At 37.2% G+C, this 13,982-nt stretch overlaps 1 protein-coding gene and 1 pseudogene across 1 annotated transcript; both read left to right on the top strand.

Annotated features, from left to right (window-relative positions):
- Nucleotides 1-329: 329 nt before the first annotated feature.
- On the top strand, nucleotides 330-5,881 carry LOC112030841 (shaggy-related protein kinase kappa; the record flags this gene model as incomplete). Its single annotated transcript, XM_024063503.2, is given in 7 exon segments — nucleotides 330-386; nucleotides 472-612; nucleotides 704-754; nucleotides 1,008-1,103; nucleotides 4,297-4,380; nucleotides 4,462-4,564; nucleotides 5,438-5,881. Coding segments are annotated over 7 exon segments (621 nt in total), but the record flags the coding sequence as incomplete, so codon positions are not given.
- A 1,337-nt stretch (nucleotides 5,882-7,218) lies between these two features.
- LOC112030842 (G-type lectin S-receptor-like serine/threonine-protein kinase At2g19130) lies at nucleotides 7,219-9,833 on the top strand (annotated as a pseudogene).
- The last annotated feature ends 4,149 nt before the right edge of the window (nucleotides 9,834-13,982 follow it).

Below are 13,982 nucleotides of genomic sequence, written 5' to 3'. Positions count from 1 at the left end.
GAAAGTTGTGTTCTTTCAAAATATTTGATAGTATTATGCTTATATTGGATTTTTTATAAAGTGGAAACCCACGCACATTATAATTGTTGCTTTTGTAACTTAGTTCTAGGATGTGGATGACTTTGGACTATCTTTTGGTCGACTTGGCTTATAAGAATGCTGGTTGTTTGCTATAATCCCATGAGTTCAGTTTATCTATTGATAATGAAGACTTTGTTTTGTGATTCTTTGCATGTGTATAGAATCTGTTGAATTTCTTGGTGACTTGCTAATTACATATTTCAGTGTATTTATTTTTCACACTAAAGTGCTAACTGTTCACTGTCCAGGTCAATCCCCATACACATCAACTGAAACTTTGTGATTTTGGGAGTGCAAAAGTGTTGGTAAGTTTGCATGTCTCTCTGGTTATTCTTATTAATTGTTGTGTCTTTTATTTGGTTTGAGTTTATCCCTTTTGCATTTTATCAGGTGAAAGGAGAACCCAATGTTTCTTACATCTGTTCAAGATATTATCGTGCTCCAGAGCTCATATTTGGTGCCACCGAGTACACAACTGCGATAGATATATGGTCTACAGGTTGTGTGATGGCTGAGTTACTTCTTGGACAGGTGGGTCAATACTTGAAATTATACGGACTTATCCCTGTTTTTACCGTCCTGTGTACTGCCATTAACACTTTTAATCCAACTTATCTTTCAGCCTTTGTTTCCCGGTGAAAGTGGGGTTGACCAACTAGTTGAGATCATTAAGGTGAGGTTACTTTATTATTTTCCACCCGTCTTTGTGAATATCCTTTTTACTATTCATAGTTTGGGATTTGAATTTTGGCCATTGACATCAACTCATTGTATTAGCTAAAAGACTTTTCACCTTGTGTTTTTGGAAGTGAAATAGGAAACAAGGAGTACAAGATCTTTCATCATTATATAACTAAAAAAAATATACTCTTTAGTGGTTAACATAAATCTAAATAAGTGTTTCATGTATTTTAAACTTTGTCCAGGTTTTGGGAACTCCAACCAGGGAGGAGATAAAGTGCATGAATCCGAATTATACAGAATTTAAGTTCCCACAGATAAAGCCTCATCCATGGCACAAGGTATCCTTTTCCTTGCTTGTATCATTTTTATATTGTCTTCAATCGTCTTTGTTCTTGAGTGCCTTTTTGTGTGGACTGTCTAAGTTTCACAGTTTTTGGAGGATGCTTTAGTGAAAGTGTTAAGACCAGACATCCCTCGGACTGGACATTGTTTGGCAAGTTGAGGACATCTAATATGACCAAGATCCTATTTATATAGTAACTGTAGGAAACATATAAAGGTAGAACTTTTGAGCAAGGCTCTGGCTCAGGAACCAAATAGGTAGCGGTTTTGATTCTCCTGAGTTGTTGATGTGTATGCTTTTCTGGTTCTTAGGTGCACAGAGTAATATTAGGGAAAAAAAAAAGGAAAATTGTATTTAGGTCAATGGTTAGAGAATGTCTAGAAGTCTGAGAGGTGTTACAATGGGGCTTGGCAATTGGCATGGGGAGGGAAGCAGTTGGTATATATTATGGGTCATGAAATAACTTTAAACCATGAATGACTTCTGCTTAGGGCAAGGCTTGTGCTAGCTATTCTAGAAGCTGAGGAATCTTTTATGTTGTTCCCGGGAAGAATTGATGATTATTTTAATAGTGTTTATTTTTTGATAAATAATAAAGATTCATTGATATTAAAAAGAGAGAGACACCCAAGTACACAGGGAGTATGCAGGGGCGAACATATCAAAAATGAATATTAAAAAAATCAAGTAAATCCAAAATAGACGAAAAAGGATGGTTTCTCTACACAGAGAACAAGTCCAATAAAGTTCTGAAAAATAGAAGCTTGAAGTCAGGCATGGAATGCTCATTGTCTTCAAAAACCTACTATTTCTCTCCTTCCAAATACACCACATCAAATAATGAGGAACAACCATCCATATATCTCCATTACGATGGCGACCAAACCGACCTTGCCAGCAAGCAAATAGCCCAACAACAGACATTGGCATAACCCAATAAACTCCAAATAAACCAAACACCATATCCCACAACTCCAAAGCAACCGGGCAATGAAGGAATAGATGGTCAATAGTTTCACAATTACACTTGCACATGTAACACCAATCCAAAATGCAAACCTTTCTTTTCCTTAAATTGTCAATTGTCAATTGTCAGACATTTCCCCAAGGCAATGGTCCATACAAAGAAAGCGACTCTAGAGGGACTCTTCTTCTTTCAAATGTTTTTCCAAGGGAAAAACTGCGTAGTATGGCCAACTAGAAGATGGTAGTATGCACTAACCGTGAACCCCTTACTTTTACAAGGTAGCCAACATCTCTTAGAGCACCCACAGTAGATGTGGGATATGTGCCAAATGCTAAATATTTGGCACATATCCCACACCAAACCCAAATTGAGCCCCTTAGCAGATGTGGGAAATCTTATATCTTTTGCAATATTGAACAGTACCATGGCAAATTTGCCACGGTACGGAATGGTGTGGTAAAATTTTTTTTCTTTTTTTATTCCTCTCTCTCTCATCTCTCTGTGGCTGTTGGTGAGTTGGTGTGTTGGTGTGTTGTAATAAATATTATTTTAATGTGTAGTAAATATTATTTTAATGTATAGAATTGAATTATAAAACATCTGATAAATAGGATGTTGTAAAATGATGTGGTAAAATAATAAAGTAGGCCTTTAGTGTGGTAAAATGGCATAATTTTTAGAACATCTGCTACGGATGCTCTTATCCTCCCTGATCCCCCTTATAGGAGTGCTATAAATGGTATTGATGAAGCTCCTGAAAGCTTCCAATTCCCTCTTATGCACATCCCTACAAAAATGTATCTCCCAATGGAGGACTCCATTGGTGTACCTCATAAGATCCGCCATACTTGCCTCTTTTCTACGACAAATCCTAAATAATTCAGGATAGCGGTCAGCGAGAGAAGAAGATCCACACCAACTATCTAGCCAAAACTGCACTTTTGATCCATCTCCAATTTCATACGAAATAAACCGAGATAAAGAGTGCCACCCCCTTCTTATATTTTTCCACAAATTGACTCCATATGGACTAGAGGAAGAGCTAGAACACCAACCACTCCAATCACAACCATACTTCACCTCTATCACTTGATGCCATTGAGCATCCCATCCCTTTCTTGCCCAAATCTCCATAACCACTTCCCTACAAAAGCTACATTGAAAGTTCTTAGGTTCCTAATCCCTGTTCCTAATCCCCAACCCACCTGAAGCAAGCGGAGTACACACCGTAGACCAATCAACCAGATGAAATTTGGGCTCATCTCCTAGGCCACCCCACTGAAAGTCCCGCTGAAGTCTAGCAATTCGGTTGGCCACTGAAGAAGGAATAGGGAATAAAGAAAGAAAGTAAGTAGGGAGATTTGAGAGAGTGCTTTTAATTAAAGTGACTCTACCTCCCTTGGATAAATATAATTTTTTCCAACTTGCTAATTTTCTTTCCATCTTCTCTAGAATTGGATTCCAAATTGACTTGTCCTTAAATTTTACCCCCAAAGGAAGACCCAAATATTTCATTGGGAGAGACCCTGCTTGCAGCCTAAGACAGGCACCAAAAGATCCATGTTATGAACTGCTCCCACAGCCACCAGCTCAGACTTACCCAAATTTACCTTCAGACCGGACACAGCCTCGAACCAAATGAGCACCATACAGAGAATCAGCATTTGATCAATATTAGCATCACAAAAAATTAGAGTATCATCAGCGAAAAGGAGATGGGAAACCAACAAAGATCTTCCGGCAGAAACACCTACACTAAAACCTGACAAACGACCTTCATACAGCCTTATCCAACATTTTACCAACGGCTTCCATAGCCAACACAAATAACAAAGGGGAAAAATGATCACCTTGCCGCAACCCCCTTGAACTTCATGGTTGCTCATATTAACCCATGCATATTATTTGCCTCATTTAATTGAACAATGTGTCTGTTCCTCCCCACCACCCCTCTTCTCCCCCTGCACCCCCCCCCTCTTTCTTCATTTAAAATTGTTCTTTTCTTTTGTAAAACTTGGTTGAACCTTTCACACATTCCCACTGTTTATATTCATGTGTGCATATGTAATCTTTAAAAAAAAAATAATTCACTTGTAATAGTTATCTAGTTAGCAATTAGGATTTTCTGAAATGTGATTTAGTTATCATGTATGTGCATATTATTTGCCTCATTTAATATTCCCACTGTTTCTGTGGGACTGACAGTATTCTCATTAAACAGGTCTTCCAAAAACGTTTACCCCCAGAAGCAGTGGACCTCGTATGTAGGTTTTTTCAGTACTCTCCCAATTTGCGATGCACTGCTGTAAGTTAATTTCCATTGTATTCTGTCCTTGGCCAGCAAATATTATACAATGCTCAGCCCTTTTCTGTTGTGGTACTGCAGTTGGAAGCTTGCATTCACCCTTTCTTTGATGAACTGAGGGACCCAAACACTCGCCTTCCTAATGGTCGCCCTCTTCCTCCTCTCTTTAATTTTAAAGCCCCAGGTAAATACTGAATAAAATAAGTGTACCATACCATCATGGTGTTCTACTTTTTCATTGAAAATTTTATTTTGTCCTTCATGTTGTTAATTCTTTGAAATTCATTGTTGTTATTATGAAATTTATAAAAAAAGAAGAAGATAGAATGAAAAAGAAAGTAGTGGCTTGATTGTGTTGTAGTTTTGTCAAACCTAGACGAGAAAAGCTTTAGGTGAGGCAATTCAGTAACCTCGAAGCAGCATGAACATATCTAATGAGTATTGTGCTTTCTGATCTTGCATTTACTAATCCTTTTTCCTTTGCAGATTTATTAATATTGTAGTAAAAGTTCAGGATTTTTTATATTGAAATATGTCTCTTGCCCCTATAGCCGGGATAAAAACCCAGACATCGAAGTTTGATAGGTGATATCAAATAGAATTTAGAAGCAGATATGCTCTTATATTTGTGATATCTTTCACCCGCATCATCATTATCACCAAACCAAGCATGTTTCTAAAATCATGTAACGAAGTGAGCTTCTTATGTTCGAAAGGGCATCTCTTACAATTTATAACTTTTTTTCTTCATCAAATGTCATTTATGTTATCTATGTTGAAAACAGTTATATGAAGATAAAAGTGAAGCTACACTACTTATCCCAAAGAAAATGAAGATTTAAAAAAAAATATATATTGAGCTTTATTTTTCTACTTTTCCTACTTAATGGTATGAAATATTGTACCTGGTTAGACAAAAGAAAATGAATAGAGAAATTGTCATAGGCTACAGACAATGAACTCGTTTATGCATTCTTGAATCTGTTGAAATTATTTTGGTTTGGTTTTGCCCTGGCTTCTAATGCTTACTAATGTTTTCTTTTATTTTTATTGGCAGAGCTTTCAGGCATACCGCCTGATAACATCCATAAACTTATTCCAGAACATGCTCGGAAGCAGAACTTGTTTATGGCTTTGCACTCTTAGCAACCGTACCAAATCTTTCTTACTTCTGGTTGCCATTCCACCCCAGGTTTGGTCTTGATCGGCATCTGTCCAAATTACCTCACCCTTATTGTTAGTCATCTTGCGTCCTGTGAGAGAGTACTGCAAACGGAGTTCCTAAGACAGTAGAGGAAACCTGAGGCTTTGAATTTGCTTGCTGATGGTGCTTTTAAATTTTAATTCAAAGACACTATGACTTATATCATGTGTATTTATTGTGACCCCAATTGCAGGGGATTTTAGTAAGATGAAAGATATGAGCATGTATGTATGTATGTATGTATGTATACCCTGTGCTTAAAATGTTTTTCAATTAGCAACTCTTCTTATGATCTCATTCTTCCCTTAGTCGATTTTTATGTTTTTATCCATATATAACTATGACAAAGATCTCATTATAAAAATTATAGGTGTGGTTGATCTTCGACCTTTTCGACAAAAATATTAGGCTCATGTCTGAAACTTGTTCCTAAGGCTACACTAGCATTTGTTATGGTTGATTGGGAATATCTATTCTCTGATTTGTGGCTGTCCATGCCCCCCAATTTTACAGTTGGCACTGTATAGTGAATTCTGTAACAAGTCTTCTTTTGCCAAGTAGTTGAAAATGATTTTGTAATCTATATATAATCGATTCCATCATTTTATTCTATCAAAAGGCACACCTGCAGTTAGTTCCTTAATTGACATTTCATTTTTTACTACATCTATTAATGTTATTTTTGGTATTTCCCATATTTTATTTTTTGCTGAACTTGAATAAACTCACTTAAAAAAAAAAAAAAATTGGTGTCTTAATTACTTTCCTTTAAACATGATCAAAGATCTCAAGCGATTTTACTCATTTTTTCATCTATAGGGGTCATCATATCTTTTAAGTGAATTTTCTCATTCTGGGTCCTACATGATATTGATACACTAACAGAACCTGAAATTCATCTGGTTTATGGGTAAAGCTATTAAACTTTTGAGTGGCAAAGCTTGTGTTTTTGGTTTAATTGATTATTTCTTCGGGTTTATTACTTTGTGATCAATGATTTCTTTTCATTTTTGCATGTGTTACCTCTTTGACTCGTAAGGTGTCTAAGAGTCTGTTTGGATAATATTTATTGCTAAAAACTGAAAACTTATTATTAAAAATAATGTAGCAAAATAATTTTTTAACTATGAATAGTGTCCATAGGACCCAAATTTATTTATTTCTGTGAACAGTGCACTCCTAGGGAAAAATGCAAATGCCTGCCTTGGGACGTTATCCAAACTCACACTAAGTTTTCATGTTTTTCTAGGGGCCACCCTCATCTACCGATTTGGGTGGTTCTGGAGGGAGATGGTGCCCGAAGATTTCAATTCTTCCCTTTGCTTTCTTTTATCATATCCGTTAGTCAGCAAAATTTAAAAAGAAAAAAAGAAAAGAAAATGGAAATTCATGTTCAAGACCATAATTGTAGAATTTTTAGCTGCCAATGCATACGCGCATGGAAATTTCGTCTTTGAATAAATAGAGTCAACAGGGGCGAGCTTTGAGACTGTTTTGGATCTCTAATTGCAAGTAGTACTTCGATTCAATTGAAACATTTCAAACAGAAAAACAGCAACTCTAATAAAATTAGTTAGAGAGAGAGAATGGAAGACTCACTTGATAAATTAGCTAGTAAGATGAACACTCGTAGTATGGCACAAAGAAGCCAAAAGCAGGAAATCTATACTACAAGCAAGAAGGCATGGTCTCATTTTGCTCTACTTCTCATCTTGTCACTCAAAGCTCATCTCTACACTGCATCTGATACCATGTACCGAGGTCAGCCTCTGGCATGGAACCAGAACCTTACTTCTAAAAGCGGAATTTTCGAACTGGGTTTCTTCACACCTGGTAAGTCTCACAAGCATTATGTAGGCATATGGTATAAAACTATAGCAGAGTTAACAGTGGTTTGGGTGGCAAATAGAGACTGCTCAGTTTCTGACCCGTCCTCTAAAGCACTAGAAATTTCTGAGGATGGCAATTTGTTGATAACAGAAAAAGGAATTCCTTTTTGCAAATGCACAAACTCTGGCATGCCTAATTATACTGTAGCAGTGCTTCTCGATAATGGGAATGTTATCTTAAGGGATAAATTAGATAATGTATTGTGGCAGAGTTTTGAGGAGCAAACCAATACGTTGCTTCCAGGGGCCAAGATTGGGTACAATAGACTTACCAATAAAAGCAATATTCTAAGGTCATGGACAAGTTCAGAAAATCCAGGTAGTGGCCACTTCTCAGCTGAATTAGAAGAAAGTGGATTAGTACTACACTATATAAGCAATTCTCCTTGGCTTAAGCTGCGTATCAGCTACAAGTCATTGATAGAATGGAACGACATATACTATGATTTATACATAAACTACACTGATTACCAAAGAAAAAAAAAAACATAAACTACACCCATGTTTTCAATGAGTACGAAAGCTATTTTACATATTCTTCTCTCGACTATCCTGTATCCACTAGATTTGTTTTGGACTTTACCGGGGATCTCAATATCTATATATGGAGTGATTTGCAATGGAATTCGATTTGGACAGAAGCTTCACAACATTGTGAGATTGATGGTTTTTGTGGCAATTATGGCATCTGTACTCAGCATAAGGCATCTCTTTGTGATTGCCCAAAAGGATTTGAACCAAGGTGGCCAGGAAATTGGAGCATGCAAGACTACTCAGGAGGGTGCATTAGGCGAACTCCTTTAGGATGCTCAAATGGAGGAATCGATAAGTTCCTTACAATTCCCAACTTGAACTTTGGAAAGCTCCTAGGGGTGGCAACAAAGATTAATGTAACGGTCCAAGACATTGAGTCATGTAAATTAACATGCTTAAGGGATTGTGACTGCATTGCTTATGCCTATTATAATGAATGCTTAATTTACATGGAACAATTGAGGAATTTACAACTATCATCCGATAATGAGATTGGTCTAGATTTGCATGTTCGCATTTCAGTGTCTGAGCAAATTGAGTTGGTTGGAAGTAGAACCAAGATGTCGAAAAAGGTTGCTTGGATTCTTGGAGTTTTTGCAATGCTCATTCTTCTCCTTAGCATTGTTTTGGCAATTATATTGTGGAAACCTTCCGCTGATGGTGCACTCGAGGAATCAGAATTTTCTTTGATGGTGTTCCAAGTTTCGGGATTTACGAAAAGCAACAAAGAACTTCTCCCCAAAACTTGGGGAGGGCGGTTTTGGTACTGTTTTCAGAGGGACTTTGCCGAATTCAACAGCCATAGCAGTGAAGAAAATAAGAAGCGTAGAGCAAGGAGAGACAATTTCGTGCAGAAGTGAGAACACTTGGAGCAATCCAGCATGTCAATCTTCTTCGCCTACGTGGATTCTGTGTAGAAGCTTCAAAAAGATTTCTCGTCTATGATTATATGCCAAAAGGTTCTTTAGAATCTCATTTGTTTCAGGAGGTTTCTAAAATTTTGTATTGGAATACAAGATATCATATTGCAATTGGGATTGCTAGAGGGTTGGCATACCTTCATGAGAATTGTATAGACTGTATCATACATTGTGACATCAAGCCTGAGAACATATTGTTGGATGCTGAGTATGACCCGAAAGTGGCTGATTTTGGGCTTGCAAAGGTAATATGTCGGAACTTCAGTCGGGTCTTAACCACCATGAGGGGAGACACAGGTTATTTGGCACCAGAATGGATCTCAGGTGAAGCTGTCACTCCAAAAGTTGATGTTTTTAGTTATGGGAAGCTGCTTTTCGAGATAATATCTGGTAGGAGAAATATAAACATGCCAGATGAAGAGATATATAACTACTTTCCAGCTCGTGTTGCAATGGCAATAAACAAGGGGGAAGACCTTCTAACATTGCTAGATTTCAAGTTAGAGGGCAATGCTAACATGGAAGAGCTAACTAGAGCTTGTAAAGTTGCTTGTTGGTGCATTCAAGATGATCCAAGGGATAGACCAACCATGGGAAATGTAGTTAAAATTCTTGAAGGATTGATGCAATTGGGAATACCTCAAATACCTCTTTATTTCCAGCGCCTTTCAGAAAATCCAATGGAAGCCAGTGTTTGCCATGAGATTGAGACTTGTTCGAGTTCATATTAACAGCAACAAGTTATTGTCTGAACTGTCTTCATTATCAGCAAGCATAATACTTGCCCACCTGTGACCTAGTGATCTTGTTGTTCCTTTTTTGTAACATGAATAAAAGATTCCACTATTGTAGTAGCTAAGGAGCCAATTGCATAAACATTAATGTAGTTTCAAAGTGCTAAAAGAGACTCGGTTATTTTGATTTCTCTGTTGTACCAAGTTATTGTATTTGTTTAGAGTAATGCTACATATATTATTTACACCAATTGAGTTGGTAAACTTGCATAGGTTCTCATCTAGACCCACCATTAACACCACAATTTTATCTACAACTAATAATTTGCCATGTCAACTTGTGTCAACATTTGTGAATCTAAACTTTTTCATTTGTTTAAGGGTTAAAAGAACTGGTGGGATTTTGTAAGTAGTGTAATATTTATGTTATAAAATAGATTTTTATCAAAGTGTTTATTCAAAAATTTAGTCGGATTGGGATATGTCATGCAATATTTATCTTTCAGCATTTCTGTGCAAAGCTGATAAATATTACATGACATATCCCAATAAGCTGAGAAAGTAAGAGGGTTAAAACTTCAAAGCATTTGATCAAATGCCGTCTTTGAGGAAAAATTACCATAATTAGTAAAAGCCTAGGCTAAGGAATCATTCGCTGTAGCCGAGAGGTTTAAAGGTGTGGCTTGCAAAACATCAGAAATGCTTTTTGAAGGCAAAGGAAAAAACATTCCAATTCCTGCAAAAACATCAGAAATGTTTCAGCCTCTCCAATTCCATCTCTTTTATTTATTATTATTTTTTTAATATTTATGGTGCAAAACTTCATTTATCGGAAATCATGGTCCATATTAATTATAGGGCAAAATATGCATCCTAATCCTTGCCCGTGACAATATTGACCGTGACCTTGATATGGAGCTAGAGCTTATAATTATGATCCACCCCATTAATATAGAGGGAGAATATGGTTTTTTGAACTTCGCTCATTGGCACGCGCGCGCGCGCACACACACATGTAAAGCATAACATGAAGTTTGTTTTTGACTGATTGCATCTTTTGTTTTTGACTGATTGCATAACAGGGAGCTGCAATGTCTCCCAAAATGAATGGATAAAGCATAACATGATCAATGGCAAACAGATTACAGAAGTTGTAGGCCCTCCTCTCTCTCTCTCTCTCTCTCTCTCTCTCTCTCTCCCTTACAAGGTCAGTGGCACTTGGGAGTGACACAAACTGCACATAGAAATGATCAACCAGTTGTATCCTGGGAAGCCAAATTGGCTGAGAGACAAATTAAATGCCCAGAGTAACTTCTACTCTCAAGTTTTCACAATTGGCCTATACAAAAAAAGTGGCTTCTTTAAATTGCAAAATCAAGTGGATTCATCCATTTCTAACACATGTATTAACAAAAGGAAGCAATTTGCAAAATAGATCAGTCCATAGCACATACAACAGAGGCATTCACCTTCCACACAATAAAGAAACACATTACATAGACATAAAAGTCTATTGCCAAATGCTGGATGGACCAGAGCCACTCAATGAATTGTTTGCAATTGACCTGCGAAGGGGAATAATTTATCAAATAAATCCAGTTTCTTTCATTAACAGTTTAATTTAATGATTGAAAGCTATCAGGTCACAGATCCACAATATTCATGATTGAAAGCTATCATTAACAATACAAATAAATTTTACAATTTAAAATCATGTTTAATTTGCTTTCCCTGACTGATATACAAAAGGAATGCAATGGTATATTATTCTTAAGTCCTAACTAGCATGAGGCTGGAGCATATGGTGATTATAGAATGAGATCAAACAACAAAATTCAAGCTTTAATGATCTCATCTGCAGTTCCCATCATCGTTAATACGCAAGATTAAATTAATGATTTATGGTTTAGTCCGCAAGATTACACAATACAGAGGTTTTACTTCTGTGATCACGTGTAAACTCAGCTTGACTTCATTGAAATTTAGGGCACATAATACCATTTCAGAAGTCCTGCCTTTGCATGATCTGAACCGTGAAATTGAACAGAATCTAGGCATAATAATTCAAGCTTGATTTATATCTGGGTGAACATTCATCTTCCTTGATGGATCTAACATATGAAGGAAAAGGTTTAATAAGAGTCTGGCACATAACAAAGATAAAAGCAGTCATCAACGAAAGTACTCCCCAAATGACTCACCTGCAAGATGCGAGCTCTTGCTTCTTCACTAGGATGTGGAAACTCAATTTTACGATCCAATCGACCATAACGCATAAGAGCAGGGTCCAGGGCACAGCTGCTGCTTTCTTCTCCAATACGCTGNCTTTCAAATGTTTTTCCAAGGGAAAAACTGCGTAGTATGGCCAACTAGAAGATGGTAGTATGCACTAACCGTGAACCCCTTACTTTTACAAGGTAGCCAACATCTCTTAGAGCACCCACAGTAGATGTGGGATATGTGCCAAATGCTAAATATTTGGCACATATCCCACACCAAACCCAAATTGAGCCCCTTAGCAGATGTGGGAAATCTTATATCTTTTGCAATATTGAACAGTACCATGGCAAATTTGCCACGGTACGGAATGGTGTGGTAAAATTTTTTTTCTTTTTTTATTCCTCTCTCTCTCATCTCTCTGTGGCTGTTGGTGAGTTGGTGTGTTGGTGTGTTGTAATAAATATTATTTTAATGTGTAGTAAATATTATTTTAATGTATAGAATTGAATTATAAAACATCTGATAAATAGGATGTTGTAAAATGATGTGGTAAAATAATAAAGTAGGCCTTTAGTGTGGTAAAATGGCATAATTTTTAGAACATCTGCTACGGATGCTCTTATCCTCCCTGATCCCCCTTATAGGAGTGCTATAAATGGTATTGATGAAGCTCCTGAAAGCTTCCAATTCCCTCTTATGCACATCCCTACAAAAATGTATCTCCCAATGGAGGACTCCATTGGTGTACCTCATAAGATCCGCCATACTTGCCTCTTTTCTACGACAAATCCTAAATAATTCAGGATAGCGGTCAGCGAGAGAAGAAGATCCACACCAACTATCTAGCCAAAACTGCACTTTTGATCCATCTCCAATTTCATACGAAATAAACCGAGATAAAGAGTGCCACCCCCTTCTTATATTTTTCCACAAATTGACTCCATATGGACTAGAGGAAGAGCTAGAACACCAACCACTCCAATCACAACCATACTTCACCTCTATCACTTGATGCCATTGAGCATCCCATCCCTTTCTTGCCCAAATCTCCATAACCACTTCCCTACAAAAGCTACATTGAAAGTTCTTAGGTTCCTAATCCCTGTTCCTAATCCCCAACCCACCTGAAGCAAGCGGAGTACACACCGTAGACCAATCAACCAGATGAAATTTGGGCTCATCTCCTAGGCCACCCCACTGAAAGTCCCGCTGAAGTCTAGCAATTCGGTTGGCCACTGAAGAAGGAATAGGGAATAAAGAAAGAAAGTAAGTAGGGAGATTTGAGAGAGTGCTTTTAATTAAAGTGACTCTACCTCCCTTGGATAAATATAATTTTTTCCAACTTGCTAATTTTCTTTCCATCTTCTCTAGAATTGGATTCCAAATTGACTTGTCCTTAAATTTTACCCCCAAAGGAAGACCCAAATATTTCATTGGGAGAGACCCTGCTTGCAGCCTAAGACAGGCACCAAAAGATCCATGTTATGAACTGCTCCCACAGCCACCAGCTCAGACTTACCCAAATTTACCTTCAGACCGGACACAGCCTCGAACCAAATGAGCACCATACAGAGAATCAGCATTTGATCAATATTAGCATCACAAAAAATTAGAGTATCATCAGCGAAAAGGAGATGGGAAACCAACAAAGATCTTCCGGCAGAAACACCTACACTAAAACCTGACAAACGACCTTCATACAGCCTTATCCAACATTTTACCAACGGCTTCCATAGCCAACACAAATAACAAAGGGGAAAAATGATCACCTTGCCGCAACCCCCTTGAACTTCATGGTTGCTCATATTAACCCATGCATATTATTTGCCTCATTTAATTGAACAATGTGTCTGTTCCTCCCCACCACCCCTCTTCTCCCCCTGCACCCCCCCCCTCTTTCTTCATTTAAAATTGTTCTTTTCTTTTGTAAAACTTGGTTGAACCTTTCACACATTCCCACTGTTTATATTCATGTGTGCATATGTAATCTTTAAAAAAAAAATAATTCACTTGTAATAGTTATCTAGTTAGCAATTAGGATTTTCTGAAATGTGATTTAGTTATCATGTATGTGCATATTATTTGCCTCATTTAATATTCC

Source organism: Quercus suber, unplaced genomic scaffold (genome assembly GCF_002906115.3).
Source record: "Quercus suber isolate HL8 unplaced genomic scaffold, Cork oak 2.0 scaffold_622, whole genome shotgun sequence".
In the NCBI taxonomy this organism is placed as follows: Eukaryota; Viridiplantae; Streptophyta; class Magnoliopsida; order Fagales; family Fagaceae; genus Quercus; species Quercus suber.
This window is presented reverse-complemented; position numbering and strand designations above follow the sequence as displayed.